Source organism: Haemaphysalis longicornis, unplaced genomic scaffold, assembly GCF_048455015.1.
Source record: "Haemaphysalis longicornis isolate Haplotype H1 unplaced genomic scaffold, Haemaphysalis longicornis Haplotype H1 scaffold_1, whole genome shotgun sequence".
Classification (NCBI taxonomy): domain Eukaryota; kingdom Metazoa; phylum Arthropoda; class Arachnida; order Ixodida; family Ixodidae; genus Haemaphysalis; species Haemaphysalis longicornis.
The window spans coordinates 362,568,104-362,583,754 of NW_027526203.1; the positions used below are offsets into that span (position 1 = coordinate 362,568,104).

General features: G+C 43.7%; 2 protein-coding genes across 5 annotated transcripts in view; one reads left to right on the forward strand and one right to left on the reverse strand.

Moving 5' to 3' along the window:
• The window catches only part of LOC144155014 (trifunctional nucleotide phosphoesterase protein YfkN), a 146,345-nt gene extending 137,005 nt beyond the window's left edge, over positions 1-9,340 (forward strand). For 3 of the 4 annotated variants that reach the window (XM_077686205.1, XM_077686204.1, XM_077686206.1), the window contains 2 exons: positions 1,893-2,079; positions 7,031-9,340. In XM_077686205.1, coding sequence (XP_077542331.1) covers positions 1,893-2,079; positions 7,031-7,129 — 286 coding nt within the window. In that variant the 3' untranslated portion in view covers positions 7,130-9,340. Of the gene's footprint in view, positions 1-1,892; positions 2,080-2,560; positions 2,646-7,030 lie in introns of all 4 variants that reach the window. The other variant, XM_077686207.1, reaches the window with a different exon arrangement.
• An 886-nt stretch (positions 9,341-10,226) lies between these two features.
• Positions 10,227-15,645, reverse strand: Sys1 (Sys1 golgi trafficking protein). Its single transcript, XM_077686210.1, has 3 exons — positions 15,194-15,645; positions 15,048-15,115; positions 10,227-10,565 (listed from the first exon to the last, which is right to left on the reverse strand). The coding sequence occupies exons 1-3, from the start codon at positions 15,353-15,355 to the stop codon at positions 10,325-10,327; spliced, it is 471 nt and encodes a 156-aa protein (XP_077542336.1). The 5' UTR covers positions 15,356-15,645; the 3' UTR covers positions 10,227-10,324.
• Positions 15,646-15,651: the final 6 nt, after the last annotated feature.

Sequence of the window (15,651 nt, forward strand, 5' to 3'; positions counted from 1 at the left end):
GTGACAACTCATACAAAATGTAGGGCTCAATTTTTGTCACCTCATTCTTGCTACGAGACACCAAAGGTCTTTTGTAATTTCTTGAAAAAGCGTTCCGGGCTCCGTCTGAAATAACTGCATGGCTAATTTTGCATGGTAAATTGTGTGTTGCAGTGGGGAAAGTGCTGCAGGAAGTCAGAAATGCTGCTACATGCTGCGCTGAATGGCCTTTCTTGGGTACAACTGTGCTAAATCTGCACGAAAATCGCACTTGAGGAAAGGAGGGGGAAAATACGCCTTTGAAGATGAGCGTGCTCATTAAGCCTAGTAAAACAAGAACAAAACAGCTGTCATATTTTTAAAACTATGCATTGCTGCAAGTAGTTCCTACTGTACATTAATTAAATGATTCGACAGAGATACCCAAGACTGCTTGTGTGTAGGAATGCAAAAGGAATGTAGTACCGTGGGTGAAATGGTTTTGAGTAATTTTTCTACATGTATTACCTGCACAGGGGGCTATCTCGGGCTGCGACTGCAGTGTCACAGGTGATAGGGTTTTACACAATAACACTGAGGGAGGAATCTGGCACTAGTGGCAATGCAAACTCAGATACAGCTCTTTCACTTTGATGGGAACCATAGGTAGCGGTGGATCCGGATTGCTTTGCTAGCACAAATGTTGCTTTGGCAGCACAAATGGCACTTTTTTGCGAGTAAAGCGTTAAATAATTCACCGTTTACAGATTGCACTGTGCGCATAAAAGCTAGTCGCGAAAAACAAGTCTTTTATGAAATCAAACAGTGCGTTTTAGATACAAAGCAGCCGTGCAACCTACGTCTGCCATTTGCTGCCAATTACAGCGTGACGGAGACTTAAAAGAACGTTTGTTCCCAGTGTCGGGGCGCTGGCATCATGAAGCTACGCAGCTGTGCTAAGAAGCCTAGCACGTATAAACTTTACAGAAAATAACTGCATACATTAGCTGTGGTGGAGTGCCCTTTGGAGGTAAATTTTGAAACCCAAAAAGAGCCATTTCTGTAATAGTGGCACTGCCCAGTACCTAAGAGTTATTTACTTCTGGTTGACTGAATTTGCAATAAGCTACCTGGTCATACCATTTGCGTGCCTAGCAAGCAGCTCTTTTCAGTGGATATAGGCTGATTTCACGAGAGATCAAACATGCATGTACACTTATATTTGTGTTTAATCCAATTTGCTTATGTAAGTTATGCACACAGTAATGGTCACAGCAAGGTAAGCAGCACAGTACTGTCGCTCACTTTGTTCGTTGACTGGATAGAATAACCATGTGCAACCTGACACAGAAGGCAAAACGTAAACAGGGCCTGTTTTGTGGTAGTCTACTTTAAAGCACTACTAGGGGCAAATTATTTGTCTGAACCCGAATATTGTACTTTTTATATCTTCCTCAGTGTTGTTCAATGGCAAAGGCCACTTCCGATGCCAGTAAATTGATAAATAAAGCAGGAAGTATTACTTCCTCACGTTTATAGGGATGTAAAGTGTGTTACCGTAAATCTCGGTGATAAGAGCTAGGATGGCCTATTGGCGACAACTAAACCACGAGTTGATCAGCATTTTGTTGGAGGCTAAGCTTTAATAATTAAGTTCGCTGCAACCGGTTTTGAAATATGAGTATCTTTTCTAAGATCCGTCGTTAAAAACTGAACTTGGATTAAGCAGTCATCTGGCAGTTGCACACTCTGCATGTATAATGTCTATTGGCTGCACAACCCATTTACAAAAATGCCATTTGGGTTGCTGTGATAGTTTTCTTACAAGCCTCTGCATTAGACAATAATAAAAAAAACTTATAGTACCACTGTAAGCACAGCCTGCACGAAACGGAAAACTAAACCCCGCTTGACGTTTCCACATTCCTCCCCAGGCACAGTCTGGTGCGAACTTGTGAAGACGTCACCACGAAGGCACCGTTGAAGCGAGGTTTCAGCCTCGATGCATCAGCACGCAGGGGGCTGTTTCGCCAGCGGCAGGCTTCGCTTGAGGACGTCGAGCACGAGACTTGCAAAATGGAGCCCAAGGTCGAGAATCGTATCGTGATTCTTACAGAAGAGGTACCCATTATCTTGTCTCCTTCCATTCTGGGGCCCAAATGCTTCCGAAAAAACTGGCTGGTAGCTTTAACAATGTCATGTCTTAAGGAATCCTGGCCACGTAATTTCTCTGAAACTTCCTCAATGCTCAGATTGGCTGCAGGCACGTGATATTCTGTCGTCTCAAAAGTGCAATGGTAATGTTTTATATTTATATAGTGAAGTTCAAAAATACATTCAGGACATCTGAAGTATGGGTTGACCTTAAAAATTTTTTTAAGAAGTTATGATACTGGTTATCAAAAGTGGAATAGTAAATGTATGTGTGTGCGTGTGTGCGTGCATGCATGCGTGCGTGTGGTGAAGTTCAAAAAAATACTCTGTACGTTTTAATTGTAGTTTGATCTTAAAATTCTAGCGCAACTCTTTGGTTTATCTACATTGCTATCTTATGGCACCATTCAATTTTTCTCTCCTACACGTCGTGCACCATTTCACAAAGTGGTTTAGGTCAGGTTCAGTTCCCTGGATGCCGTATTGAGACTACCCGCGTGTGGGTGGGCTGGTTTCCACCCTGGGACACTGAGGTGAAGTCAGTCTCCAGCTCTGGGCATGGCAGCTCTTGCATTCCTCGCTGATTGCTGTAGTCTAGGTAATCTTACTTAACGCACACACCTTAACCTGCAGGCTGGCATGAAGAAAGTGTGATCAGTGGTCAGCTGGTGCTGTTAGTGTCAACTGCATCAGCAGCTATAGGCCTACTATACCTATGTAGGTAGCTGCTGCTTTTTTTATGTGTTCACTACCCATTACTCAAGACAGCTTAAAAATGAGAAAGAAAGAAAGCATTGTCACCAATTTAATGTGTTTTATTTTAGATGTCTATGAATGAAGAAAGATCTGGCGTGTGTTTAGCCAAACAAAAAGGCAAATTATTCGTAAGGTTGGAGCATTTGCCTTGCTTAAAATACCATTGAAAAACCTGCTGCTTGCCTCCAGCAATTTAGCAACGTTCGTCAAAACTTTTTTGAAAGCCTACATTCAGAAATGTCCAACGCAAACCTAGGTTCGCTGCACTTTAAAGCTTTCTTTTTGCTACTAGTAAAATGCCAAAATGCTAGCTGAAGCTGAATGCACTGTGCCTTATAAGCATAGTATTTTGGTCTGAGTGAATTGGCATCATGGCCTGTTTTTGGGAACCCCTTTTCTATTTTTTGCATGTCTGGTTGTTAAATACACATGCATGCACAAATTCACCTTGCATTTTTCTGAAACTGAGTTGATGAACATACTTTGCAATTTGAATGTTTGGTAACAAGCCCCTATTTATGTAGTAAAAGTTGCCTCATTATATATTAGGTTTTCCTCTTTGTCCGTCGACTATGGCTATTCAATGGCTAAGGCATTGTGATGCTGTCTGCGAGGTTGCAGGTTTCCCTGGTATGAGGTTTTGGCCGTTACAGACACTCTGGTGGCATAAAATAAAATGCAGCTTTCTAATACAGTGCACCTGGTTGTTTAGCTTGAGAGCATAAAACCCCGCATTTAAATAGCGATGTGGAAAATGCCGAATGGCAAAAACACGAAGTAAAAAACAAAAATTCTTTTAGAGGGCACGCTTAAACAGTGCTTAGCAGAATAGTGTGCTTGTAGGGATGAAGTGAAATTTTCTGCTATGGAACAAGTCATGAATTATTAGAGCAAATCTCGAGTGATAAATATGTCACTTCAGTTCCGAAAGTGTTCAATATTAGTAACCAGCACTGCTAGTGGTAACCAGGTCTTGTATGTAGCAGCACAGTCCATTGTATGTGCCAGGGCTCGAGGGGTATTCTTTGTGAGTAATTGGTTTTGGTGCCAATCAACTGCGCCCCATCGAAGTCAATCCGGTAATCCGCTTTTTCATAGTGTTCGGCCAATGCACTGCACTGAATCTCACACATGCGAACGTCGTTTTTGTGCTGTTGGAGGCCTTCTGGGTAGTTCCTGGTCTCGCCAACGTAACTAGCAGGGCATTATGCGCAAGCAGTTTTGTAGACTTTTTGGAGACTGTTTTGTGGCAGTTTTGTTTTGTAGCAGTTTTGTAGACTGTTTTGTGGGCTTTTTCTTTTGGCGGATGCTCTTTTGGTCGAGGCATCAGCCGTTCAGGCGTTTACGTCGGCTTGTGGAAGACGGTAATGCCTTCCTTACAAAGAATGTGGGATAAAGTTTCACTTGTTCCTTTAACATAGGGGAGGGAAATACAGGTCGGTCGTCAGACGGAGAGGGTGGGGAGGGGGCAGATGGCAGAGGCAGGAGAGAGGTTGTTGTCCGGTGGCGTCAATAGAATGAAATTTTTATGGTTGCAGCCCGATTGATGGAGGCGGCGTTTGACGCGCCGTATGAAGTTGCTCGTGTATCCATTTTTCTTCAGGTCCACGATTACAACTTTTTCTTCCTTCTTTCGGTCGTCTTCTGTTGAGCATACAGTTCTAGCCGATAGGGTCATCTTCAAAATTACTTGTGCACAAGCCCCACTAGTTACGTTGGTGAGACCAGGAACTTCCCACAATGCCTCCAACAGCACACAAACAACGTTCGCATGTGTGAGACTCAGTGCAGTGCATTGGCCGAACACTGTGAAAATGCTGACCACCTGATTGACTTCGACGGGGCGCAGGTGATTGGCACCGAAACCAATTACTCACAAAGAATACCCCTCGAGTCCTGGCACATACAAGGGACTTGGGGAGGCCTGAATAGATCCCTAGGAGCCCTTCCCACCATCTACGCCCATGGCCTCCGGCGCGTAAAGGCACGATGCAAGTAAAAGAAAAAAAATACCTTATATAACTGCTGCTTCTGGTCTTATACAGTCACCCATGTTGAAGGAGCTAAGTAGGCTCTGAAACGTTGGGAGCGCTTTCAATAAACGTCCTTGGTTAGTGTATTTGCCCATTCCTCAAGTTTGACCCAACGTCCTTGCCCATTCCTCAACGTATTTGCCCATTCCTCAAGTTTGACCCAACCAGACCGAGTTCTGCCAAAGATGTTCACATTCAACTGATGGCGACGTCCTCACTGTTCATGATAGAAAGCTGCGATGAAATAGTAACTCCTCAGGAGGCTCCACACCACCGTTTTTTCTTCTCCAGGTGCTTATGACCCAACTGGTATACACGATTGGTTACCTCTAGTGGTGTAGGGTCATTTGTCTGACTAGGTGGTACGAGTGACTTCTGTAAAGTGCATGTTGCACTAGAGCAGGGCAAGTACGTGCAAGTTCAGTCGAATGAGCACATGTTAATACCCCTGTCACATGGGCACTTTCAATCATGATTGAGTAGATCCGGATCGAGCTGAATCTGGATTGGGTGCTGCTACGTGGCAGTTTCAATCGCGATTGAGCCCGATCCCACTCAAACTCAGTCCCGGTTCCCCAAGCGCGATTGCGGTTTCTAAGCACGATTGGACGAAAGCGGTGATACTCTCATCCCTGCTGACTAATGGTACAAAAGTTGACAACTTCAACTAACACCACAAATTGTATTTAATAACTTGACCCAAATAAGCGTGCGGTAACATTCATACAGTTAGTATACCTACCACCGCGCAAAGTTACCAGACGCAAGCCGCGAAGAACATTTTTGAGACCATCTGGCGTACGAGTGCAAGCGGTGCAACTTCTCAATCGGGATTGAAACATACCGTGTAGCAGTGGCAGTGCGTCGAGAGCGCTCGAAAAGTCAATCGGGCTTCACTTCAATCCGCATTGAAAGTGCCCGTGTGACAGGGGCATAACTTTCATTGTGAGTCTGTTGCTACGTGCTGCTGTGACCACAAAGCAGTTGCCAAAGTATTCCAAGAAAACCTTAATTTCTCAAAAGTTTTTATGCGTTGTTTTCATGTTTTAGTAGGAAAAAGAAAATCACTTTCAATATTTATTTCGTGAAGCCTAATATAAAGTGAGCTTTGCAACCAGTGTGGCGTTATTTGCGAGGCCTTTTTCAGCATTCCAGTAGGCCGCCCTGTCCAAAAGTTGAGCTTGTACATCACTGGCGTATGGATAAAACTCAGTTTCCATTGTTTTAGATAACTGTCTGCATACGTGTTCCCTATTTGTTACAAATCACAATTGAATTATCATTTTTCCCTCTATCCCTTTCTTCCTGTAGCCGACATATATAGGTAGATGAAAACTGATCTCAGATTCCTGATGTGTTTTAGTGGGCCGCACCATATAAACAAACGGTAGAGTGGTACGCTACACGGATGCAGAGGCAATGGTGTCAGCTACAGTGACTGGGGTGTAGGCAAAAAAACAGCAGTTGCATCGTGGAGCCCCATTGTAATCCATAAGCACGTCTGGCACAGCTTTGAAAGTATAGTGAGCTCAATCATAAGCATGCTTATGAGTGGAGCAGTTGACGCAGCTTGCACTTGTTAGAGACACCCCGGCATCTTCATGTGAAACTTGCTTTTGGGGTGGAAAAGAAAAATTAAATGTCAAATACAACTGCTCTGAGTGCTTCTAACATGTCTTCATGTGGATATAGCATAATGCACAAATAGCTTTTAAAACACGTGAAGGAAAACCAAGTTTTAATGTCAGCACACCTCAACACGTGCTGCTTTTGCCTATACCCCTCGTCCTGGGTCACAAACATGCCGTTTGTATATATGTGTGTGCACCGCAAAGGATGTTGTCAGAATTGTCGAGTTTATGTTAATAAAATTGTTTTGCAATTACCTATTGGTTTGTGTTGTTCATGGTTTAAGTTGCATGGTTTATAATCAAGCTAGTGCAGTGAAAAGCTTTCTGGCATTTTTTTTTTCTATATGTGCTTTTACAAGCTTGCAAGTTTTTGACGAATTAACTGTACAGACGGGGTTGCTCACAAATTAGTTTTTAGTTGGTTCAGCATGCATCTGCCAGTGCGTCACCCTTCATTTTATCACTTCCTGGTTTTGTTTTCTTCCTTTGTGGTTGCAGGTTGTCAAGAAATTCTGGGAAGACAGCGACTCACATCCACTGCGGCTTGTTGAGGAAGTGATTGAAGAGGAGTCTGCAGGGAGTTTTGAAAAGAATTGATCCGCCTGCCTCCACTGGCCACTTCTGCCCTCCAAACCAAAGTTCACATGCTGTCCAGGGTTCATATATCATAGAATTTTAATGCTTTGCATTGTAGCCTTTCGCCCCTGCCGTGTTCACCTTGGTTGCTGTCAAAACTGTAGCCATAGTTCTTGTCACAATGGGATGAATATTGTCAGCGGAAGCTTTGTACAATGCTCTTGCACAGCAAGGAAAGAAGAAGAAATGGAGCCAAGGTGATTGCAATAGGCAGTGGTCTACGGAGATTTTGAAGTCTGGCTGTACTGTGGACTAGCAGAGGCGGCTGAGGCAGGAGGATCTATGAAGCACTACATGCATGTCAAGCACAGACAGGGCAATGGTGTCGCCATAATCTGCAAATGTTTGCTGCCTTGCACCATTCTGGGAAATCTGGGTAACACAGAACAGCGTAGCTTGCCTATGTTGGCTCTCAGCCAATTATATTTCCTTTGCATGGCTAGTTGCGACGTTGTAGACCTACCTTCCACCTGGCTTTATAAAACTGTGCTGACTCAGATGTTTCTGTGCTCTTACACTGACACAAAATGAAAGAAAAAAACATCGCTCACATGGCCGTGCAAGGAGGGACCCGAACAGTTTTCATGGCTTACTGCATTGCATTTCACCATGAACTCAGAAATCGCGACCCAAGAATTTTACGGCCCACGTATGCTGTTTTGTGCTTGCAAGCAATAATTCTTATCCTTTTTTCTGTACCCATAACCAGGTTTTGAAGCAACCTTTTCCTTTTGAAACTGTGACCAATTAAACAAAACACGAGTGTTGTATCTGCCAGTTTATTAAGCTTATAAGGACACTGGCTCCGAAAGAAAGAGTGCTCTAGCCATCTTGAACACTGCCTCCAAGAGCACTTGTGCATTTTACCTTCGCAGTTTGGACTGAAAAATTTACCCCTAGAATCTTTCACGGTAGCCATACACGGTATACCGTCGCACTGAACCATGAATAATAGGCGAGGAGAGAGAATTACGAAAGCCGGGTTTTGTGCTGGTGCAATAGTTGCATGAACTCGGGTTGTGAGGGGTGTGTTGTTGCCCACTTGCACCGCACGCGAGAAACACTTGGTGGAAGGTCGTGCAATGCAGGGCGTGACTTGCACTGCAGTATTCTTTCACGGCAGTTGCTGTTGTGTCTGAGGAGACCAAAACAGCACTGTTAACCAACAGTGTACCAAAACAAAAATGTGATTTAGGATGGAAGTGAATGCATGAATGCAAACTTCACATCACACTATGGGCTGGTTGGTACACCCTTTGCACAGAGCTTGTTCTACTTTTATATAGGATGATCATGATGTCCTGGTGGCCACTGAACGTATTCTAGGTGATATATATAACTCATTTGTTATATTTGCTTCACTGTACGCTACCGAATAAGAAGTCTATACCAGAGATCCTAGTTTGCTATGCCATCACACCTGCTTGGCAGATGCTTACATTCATGCAAACTTAATTTCTCGGATGGTAGCTTTAAGCAGCAGCTGACAATGAAACAGTTTGTATCCGAAGGAAAAAAAACTTTACCCTTATGCTAGAAGTAAACACTGCCTGTCGGGCTTCTACTTTGCCTACTACCTCAAACTTGAAAGGCATTGGCATGCGTATAACAACTGCGAACAAGATCATTCGTTTGTACAGCAAGCTGCCACAGCACTGACTACTTACATATTTTCTCCAGAAGAATACAGCAATCTCAGCAGCAACTTTAGTGAGGTTGCATGAATGATTTTGCAGAAAATGTATTCACCACGAGTGGTTTTTATGGTTTTTGTGAAAACTGCCGTTCAGTACATTAGCAATATTTTGTTGTTTTGCTTTTAACTTATTGCACGTTTTTAATCAAGTCTGGGGTGTTTCAGCTCCCAGGTTTGAATGTATCATGCTAATGTGTTGAAGTTTTAATTTTCCAGCATAAACATTTTCCTCGTGGCATTTTTTTTACATTCCTGAGCACAAGGATTTTGGTGCCCCGTACTAGTCTGTAGTTAGTGCCTTGGCAATAGCTTCACTGCATTAATGCAACAACACCTGTTGCTGTTGAAGAATTAGTCTGTTGTGTGACCAGTAGGTTGGCAATTTATTTTAAATGTACCGCAGCAAAACCGTAAGCTAAGCGATATGTTTGTTTTGGAAAATGCTGCAAAAATAAAGGACGCATCTATTTCTTTCACGTCGCTAGTTCTTGCGCCGTTTTATTTCAAAATGATACTTTAAAGTCTAACAGTTTTATCCTGGTCTTTTTTCCCAATCACGAGCTCAAAAATGTCTTTCACACAAAAACATTTTGCAGAAATAAATGTGTTGAAACCTCTCAAGCATCAAGTTGTTGTCAATGTGCAATGTGTGTAATGGTATATAAAGTACCATTTAGTAGGAACAGCACTGGTGTAGACAAAGATGTAACTGTAGCAGCATTGTATTTATGAACCAAACCTTTTGTCCCAAACCCGAAATGTTTTTTCAGTAATTAAATTAGTCGTGGGTGAAATTGGTGAGCACAAATAAGCTGCAAACAAAAAGCTGTGTGTGCCCCAAGTCCTAAGTCAAGTTTAAAAGGAACGGTAAAGGAAACTTCAGTTTTTTTTTCCTTTTTTTCGACTGTAAGACTGAAAATTGCTTACTTCCTTTCTCACTGTTGGCTAGGTTACAAAACACTGTTTTGGTTAAGTTTGGCATCAAAAGCAGGAACTTTTTTTTTAACACTGACTAAGGTGTTATTTTCCAGGTTGGGAGCAAAGCAGCTGTTGCATCGTAGCAGCAATTTATCCTTCATTTTGTCACGAGCACCGACACAGCAGTACCACGGACATCCTTTTACTCCTGTCTGGTGTCGGTCTGATTAATTCGTTTTAACTGAATTTTCATATCGCTGATTGACACAGTCCTGAGCAACCCCTACTTTTCATCCCAAACTTTGATAACCACATAGTTTTTATCACATTTGCACGTCGCATATCCTGGCCCAATGTACCCTGTTCAATTAGCTGCACGGTACAGCTTGGGCAATCTCCAACAATGGAACTGAATGAGAAATGGTGACAGCGGGGCAGTATGGCTAAAGTCTACAGCACCTGCTTTATTTCTCTGCAAGAAGTGAAAAGCTGACCAGGGACTCTCCAATAAATAGCACGCCTCTACACGTGGTCCAGTTTTCTCAGAGGTCAGCCTTGGGCGACAGGCTCAGAGGGATGGCCTTCATTTCAGTCCGGATGCACAAGAATTCACCGCAGACGCAGGTGACAGTCACACAGGCGGTGTTCAGGAGCCACCACGAAAGGGTGTGTGGAAAGGCCGCATTGTAGATCCAGCAGCCAATGAGGTGGAAGAGGTGCACTGTGCAGCTGAAGTCCAGGCATTGCTTTGTCCTTTGAACAAAGTACCACAGCCCCAGGGACCTGCGCAAGGGAACAAAGTGGTCCACTCAAAATGCTAGCCCTCCATTGATGCATCCAAAGTAACACCAAGGTTAAATCATCTCAGTGAACAAGCATTTTGTTGTTTTGAGCAGCATCAACAAATCGCTAGAGCATAACAGTGATGACATCCAATTTCTGCCAGCAGGAAATTGGTTGCAGTTCTTCCGACGTTTCAATGCCGGAATTCCAAAAGGGTTGATGGTGCACACAAAATTAAGGATCTCTGGAACTTTCTGACGCACCTAATTGCAGGCCTTACATCTGGCAATGTTGCAATCCATTTTTTTTTTCAGAAAAAAAAAAAAAAAAAAAAGGTCACCCCCTTCCCCTTCTCCGAAGAAAGGGAATTGCTGCTCTGAACTAGATTTTACATATTTAGCTTGCTGTAACCACTGCCTTGTTGGTGGGTGCACTATGTGACGAATGTTGATTGATTGTAGGGCTTAACGCGCCGACGCAACGCAGGCTATGAGGCGTGCCATAGTGGAAGGCTCCAGATTAATTTTAACCACCGGGGGATTTTCAATGGGCGCCGAAATCTTGTACACACGGGCGTTTTTGCTTTTCGCCTCCATAAGAAAAGCGGCTGCCACGGCCAGGAATCGAACTTGCGTCCTCGTGCTCAGCAGCACAACGCCTTAGCCACTGGGCCAACACAGAAGGTATATGACGAATCTCCTTGTCTTTCGAATTGAGCCCACCATGTCGTGAAGTCGGTTGCATCTGTTTCCCTAATGATGAGTGTGGGCTGTATTATTAATGTGGCCAAAAATAATGAATCAAGAGTAGCAGTTGGGGAGCAGCAAAGTGGCATCACTGCACAACAATATCCATGAATGCCTCTTGAATCTACTACAGATCAGCTCTGCATTTTAATAAGCATATAAGATTGTCTGAAGCGAAGGTGGGGCAGAAAATGGCAACCACACTTTTGACCAAGTGAATGCCTAGCAAAACTTGAACCCTTTCAGTGTCACTGACATACTCGTGTGCTTTCCAATGCCCATAGCTTCGAGGAATATCCGACAATAATGGTGCATCACTGTTGGAAAATTCCTGCACTGAAGGGGTTAAGTAATGAGAACGATATGTGTTAGATGTTCCCCACTCATTTCAGTCTCTCTTTGGCTGCAGGATTGACTAATTACACCAACAGCTGGTTCACTGTACAGCACCAATGTCACAAGAAGTGACATCTCTGGCTACGATGTCATGTCTGGCGAAAGGTGTTTATCATGTGACAGATGATAGGTGCGGGCAGATACACAGGGAAATTGAAAAAATATATATAAGGGGGGGGGGGGGGGGGGGGGGTGCATCGACATGCCGAAGCTACACCAGGGCTAGGAGGCATTCCATAGTGGAAGGCTCCGGATTGATTTTGACCACCTGGGGATCTTTAATGTGTGCTGAAATCGTGACACAGGTGACACGGAAATTTTACCCCTCATTGAAGTGTAACATTTTTAAAACAACTCAGAACATATCTTCGCCCACAAACACAAGGTGGGAGAAAAGGAATTCCGTTTTCTTTCAAATTATGCGAGTTTTGCATGCTTAAGCTGCACCTGGGCTATGTATGAGGCACGTTGTAGTGAGAGACTTTTGGATTCTGTTCTCCGGTCACGTCAGGTTGCCTTACTCTGTGACCTGACTGTATGAGCTGCAATGAAGCGCTCTGGTAATTTCTCAGCCTCAGTCACTTTTGTAGCTGTTTGGAATGTCTTCACTTCCTGGCAGCCGCAACGTTCATACAACTCATCATTTATGCAGAGCTATTCCATGCTTTTTGTTGAAGGACTCTTGTAGAGCAAACTAGTCATACGATTTCAAACAAGTGGAGCACGCTGCGTCAACATGTTCAATGAATTAATTTGCATGTGGCGGCAGTAAACCGTGGATAACCATTTTGAGCAATGATTTCTTCACTAAATTACTGTGTCTATACCGCCTGTGTTCAATTTACAATATTTTTTTCCCTTGTATTCAATGTCATACATTAACTAACATACAAGGAGTGATGTAAAAAAATATTGGGTGATCATTTTTTACAGCATACACAAGCTAAACACCATCACAAGGTTTTCTTTTAACACTGTGTCTAAAGTACCATCTGACAGCACTCCATTAAAGTGCTGCTGCGTCTGGCACTATGCTTACTCGTGCCTAGCCAACAAAAATAAATTGCTGAAAATTAAAAACTAACCTAAAGAACTACAATAACGATTGAAATAATAGGAAATGGGAAGAAAAAGAAGCAAAAAATGAGCAGGGACCCCACTCAAACTAGTGTCCTTTGTGCATCAGGGAGCAGAGAGGTTACTTCTACATCACTCACCATGCCACATAAGATGGTGTCAGTTGAGCCTTAAAAATATGAATGCCATTGGACGACACCCTAACCATGGCTCTAGCGCTGAGCTGGAGCGCCGTTGGACAGCACTCTCGGCACTACTGCAAAGTTCCGAGAGAATGCCCTCCCCCGAAACATTGCCCATCCCCCTCTAGGGTGAAATATTCAATTTACCAAAAGAACCCAAAGACCGCCACCCCCAAAATCGATGGCTTTAGCGCCACTGAGTGAACAAAATAAACGCGAATGATCTATTCATGCGTTGATGCGGTCACTTATTTCTTTTCCGCACTTGGCTCGAAAGTTCTCCCATCTCGTATATTTTCTTGATATTTCCGCAGTTTTAGTTGACAGTGCGGTCACGTCTTTGTATTTTGCGCACCAGACCCCAAAATTTGTCCATCCCGTATTTTTCACTTGATATCTCTGTAGTTTGGGTGGATGTTCTTTCGGAACTTTATGGTACGTCGTTTGAACACTGACATTGCTCACTGAGACACTCAAATAGTTCTTGCCACAAGGGTGTTTGCTGTGTTCAGATCTGCAACTCCTGCTTACTGTACAAACAGGTGTTGTCCCTGCACTGTGCAATAATGTGGTCACCCAAATTGAGGAAGCTGTACAGAATTCCCAGAAGAAATGTTACAGAAGCACTTTTTCGTGATTTCTTTGCTTCACAGCTGGAGTGAAAATACAAGCAAGAGCCACTGACCACACATAGTGCTAAGACATCCATTGCTAAAAATGATGTGCTTCGGACTAGATTGCAGTCTTGGCCAATACTGCGTACGTTGCAGTAGTGATTGGAAGCAATATCTTAGGACGTCTGAAGTTACAACCTGATCTGAGAGTGCAGGAGCTGGCTTCAATCGCACAACTGTACAAACCCAGTGGCAACTGTAGAGGATATAGCCTGTAGTTCAAGCTAATTTAAAATAGGTCCAACCCCAGGCTTTTTTAAAAACTCTCCAAGTGGCTCCTATACTCGTGGATACGCTTCAAATTACCAGCAGGCTGGCTAAATGTAGCAGAACAGCTGCACCGATGCACACTCAAATGCTCCGCCACAAAAAACACTTAAAGGGGCCATGCAGACAAAATACCAGCTTGTTTTATTCAAAATATTTCGTGTTTTATAGTGCCCCCAGTGCTTGTCCAGCAGCAAATTATGCCTCAATTACTGATAAATTAATCAATTTAGGTTAAAATTTTGATTCTCCCGCCAAATCGTGGGTTTTTGCGACGTCTGCAATGAAGACATAACAGTGCGGGCGTCATTCGGCTCTGCAGCCTTGCTTGCCGTCAATCCTCCCGGATGGCACTACCATACTTAGCCACGGACCGTCGGCCGCTGTTGCTTTGTTTTTGACCATATTTACACCTGGCTTGTTTTTATTACGGTAGAATGTAATCGTTTTGTTAAACATGGGGTATGCTCGACAAACAGGGTCATGCAAGACAACGTCGCTTACGCCAATCGGCCAGTGTCGTGTAAGACAACTCCAAAGCGGCGGACTGCTGTGCAAGCTAAAACAGGCATAGTGCACCCAGTACCAACAGCTGTGCGGATCGGTACTTCTATGTTAACATGTATTTTCGTAAATTTCATTGTTTACCATACCATTCTTACTGCTGTAAAGTGAACATGCATTACATTTAGGCACAAATAGCTCGTCTGGCAAGCTTATAAGCCATGCCTAATTTGCGTTTGCTTTTGCCAGTTTCAGCCAATCTCACAGCTGAGCACATATGACATCATAGGTTCATTTGCGTTTGCTTTTGCCAGTTTCAGCCAATCTCACAGCTGAGCACATATGACGTCATAGGATCTGTTGCGGGAAATGAGCTAGTGGGTTGCATGGCCATTCCCTTTTTTACTCATTATATAGCTTATTTGAGCGAAGTGTGCGTTAAAAGTGGTGTCAGTATGATTCTAACGAGGCAACCTCTCAAATGAACAACCTGTGTTTTGTTTGCACGGCCCCTTTAAATTCCATAGCCTGCGACGGTCATTCCATAGCCTGCACTGGTTCTGCATACAACGCACACGCAACGCCATCCACACCGCGAAGACGCCATAGGAGTTTAGACGCAGCAACCATACTTACGCAAAAAGCGAGTTGATGATATACGAGCCTATTATGCACCGCCCTCGCATGTCCTTTATGTGCACCGCCTGCGATCAAACACAGCGTTTGTAACAGCACATTATGACTTCAGAGCTGATGCTAGAATTGAAAAGCTCAGCGCTTACCTCATAGGCAAATACTTGATCGAGCGACAAAACTTGGCCGGTGATGATGTCCAGAAAGCATATCCAAAAGCCTAGTCCGACGTAGTACAAGCATTGAAGCGTAATTATTTGAGATATAATGAGAAATGGGTCCCAGACTGAGTAGCGGAAATGACCAGCCATTGTAAAGAATGGATTATGCCAAGCTTTTCTGCTGAATGAGATGCGCGAGATTTCAGGCGGAGCCGCTCCTCAGCCTATCCATCGGATAGCCCGTCTCTGACCATGCTTAAGGCAGGTATTCAAGGCTGTCACTTCCTGAGGGCAAAACAGAACGTTAGATTAAGTCGCGAGATACCAGCAGTAGTACTAGTTTAACCATCATTGGTTTGGCGGCTCGCGATTACACAGACAGCACAGCATTGATCGCGACTGACTAATCGTGGCAGATGCGGATTCGGATTCGGATAGCCACTGGC

What these genes read in the sequence shown, in the direction of transcription:
- Sys1 (XM_077686210.1), bottom strand. Translation starts at nt 15,355, where the DNA reads ATGGCTGGTCATTTCCGCTACTCAGTCTGGGACCCATTTCTCATTATA. An exon ending in ATCAAGTATTTGCCTATGAG is followed by an intron (nt 15,116 to 15,193) that starts GTAAGCGCTGAG and finishes GTTTGATCGCAG; the next exon opens with GCGGTGCACATAAAGGACAT. An exon ending in ATCATCAACTCGCTTTTTGC is followed by an intron (nt 10,566 to 15,047) that starts GTAAGTATGGTT and finishes TCCCTTGCGCAG; the next exon opens with GTCCCTGGGGCTGTGGTACT.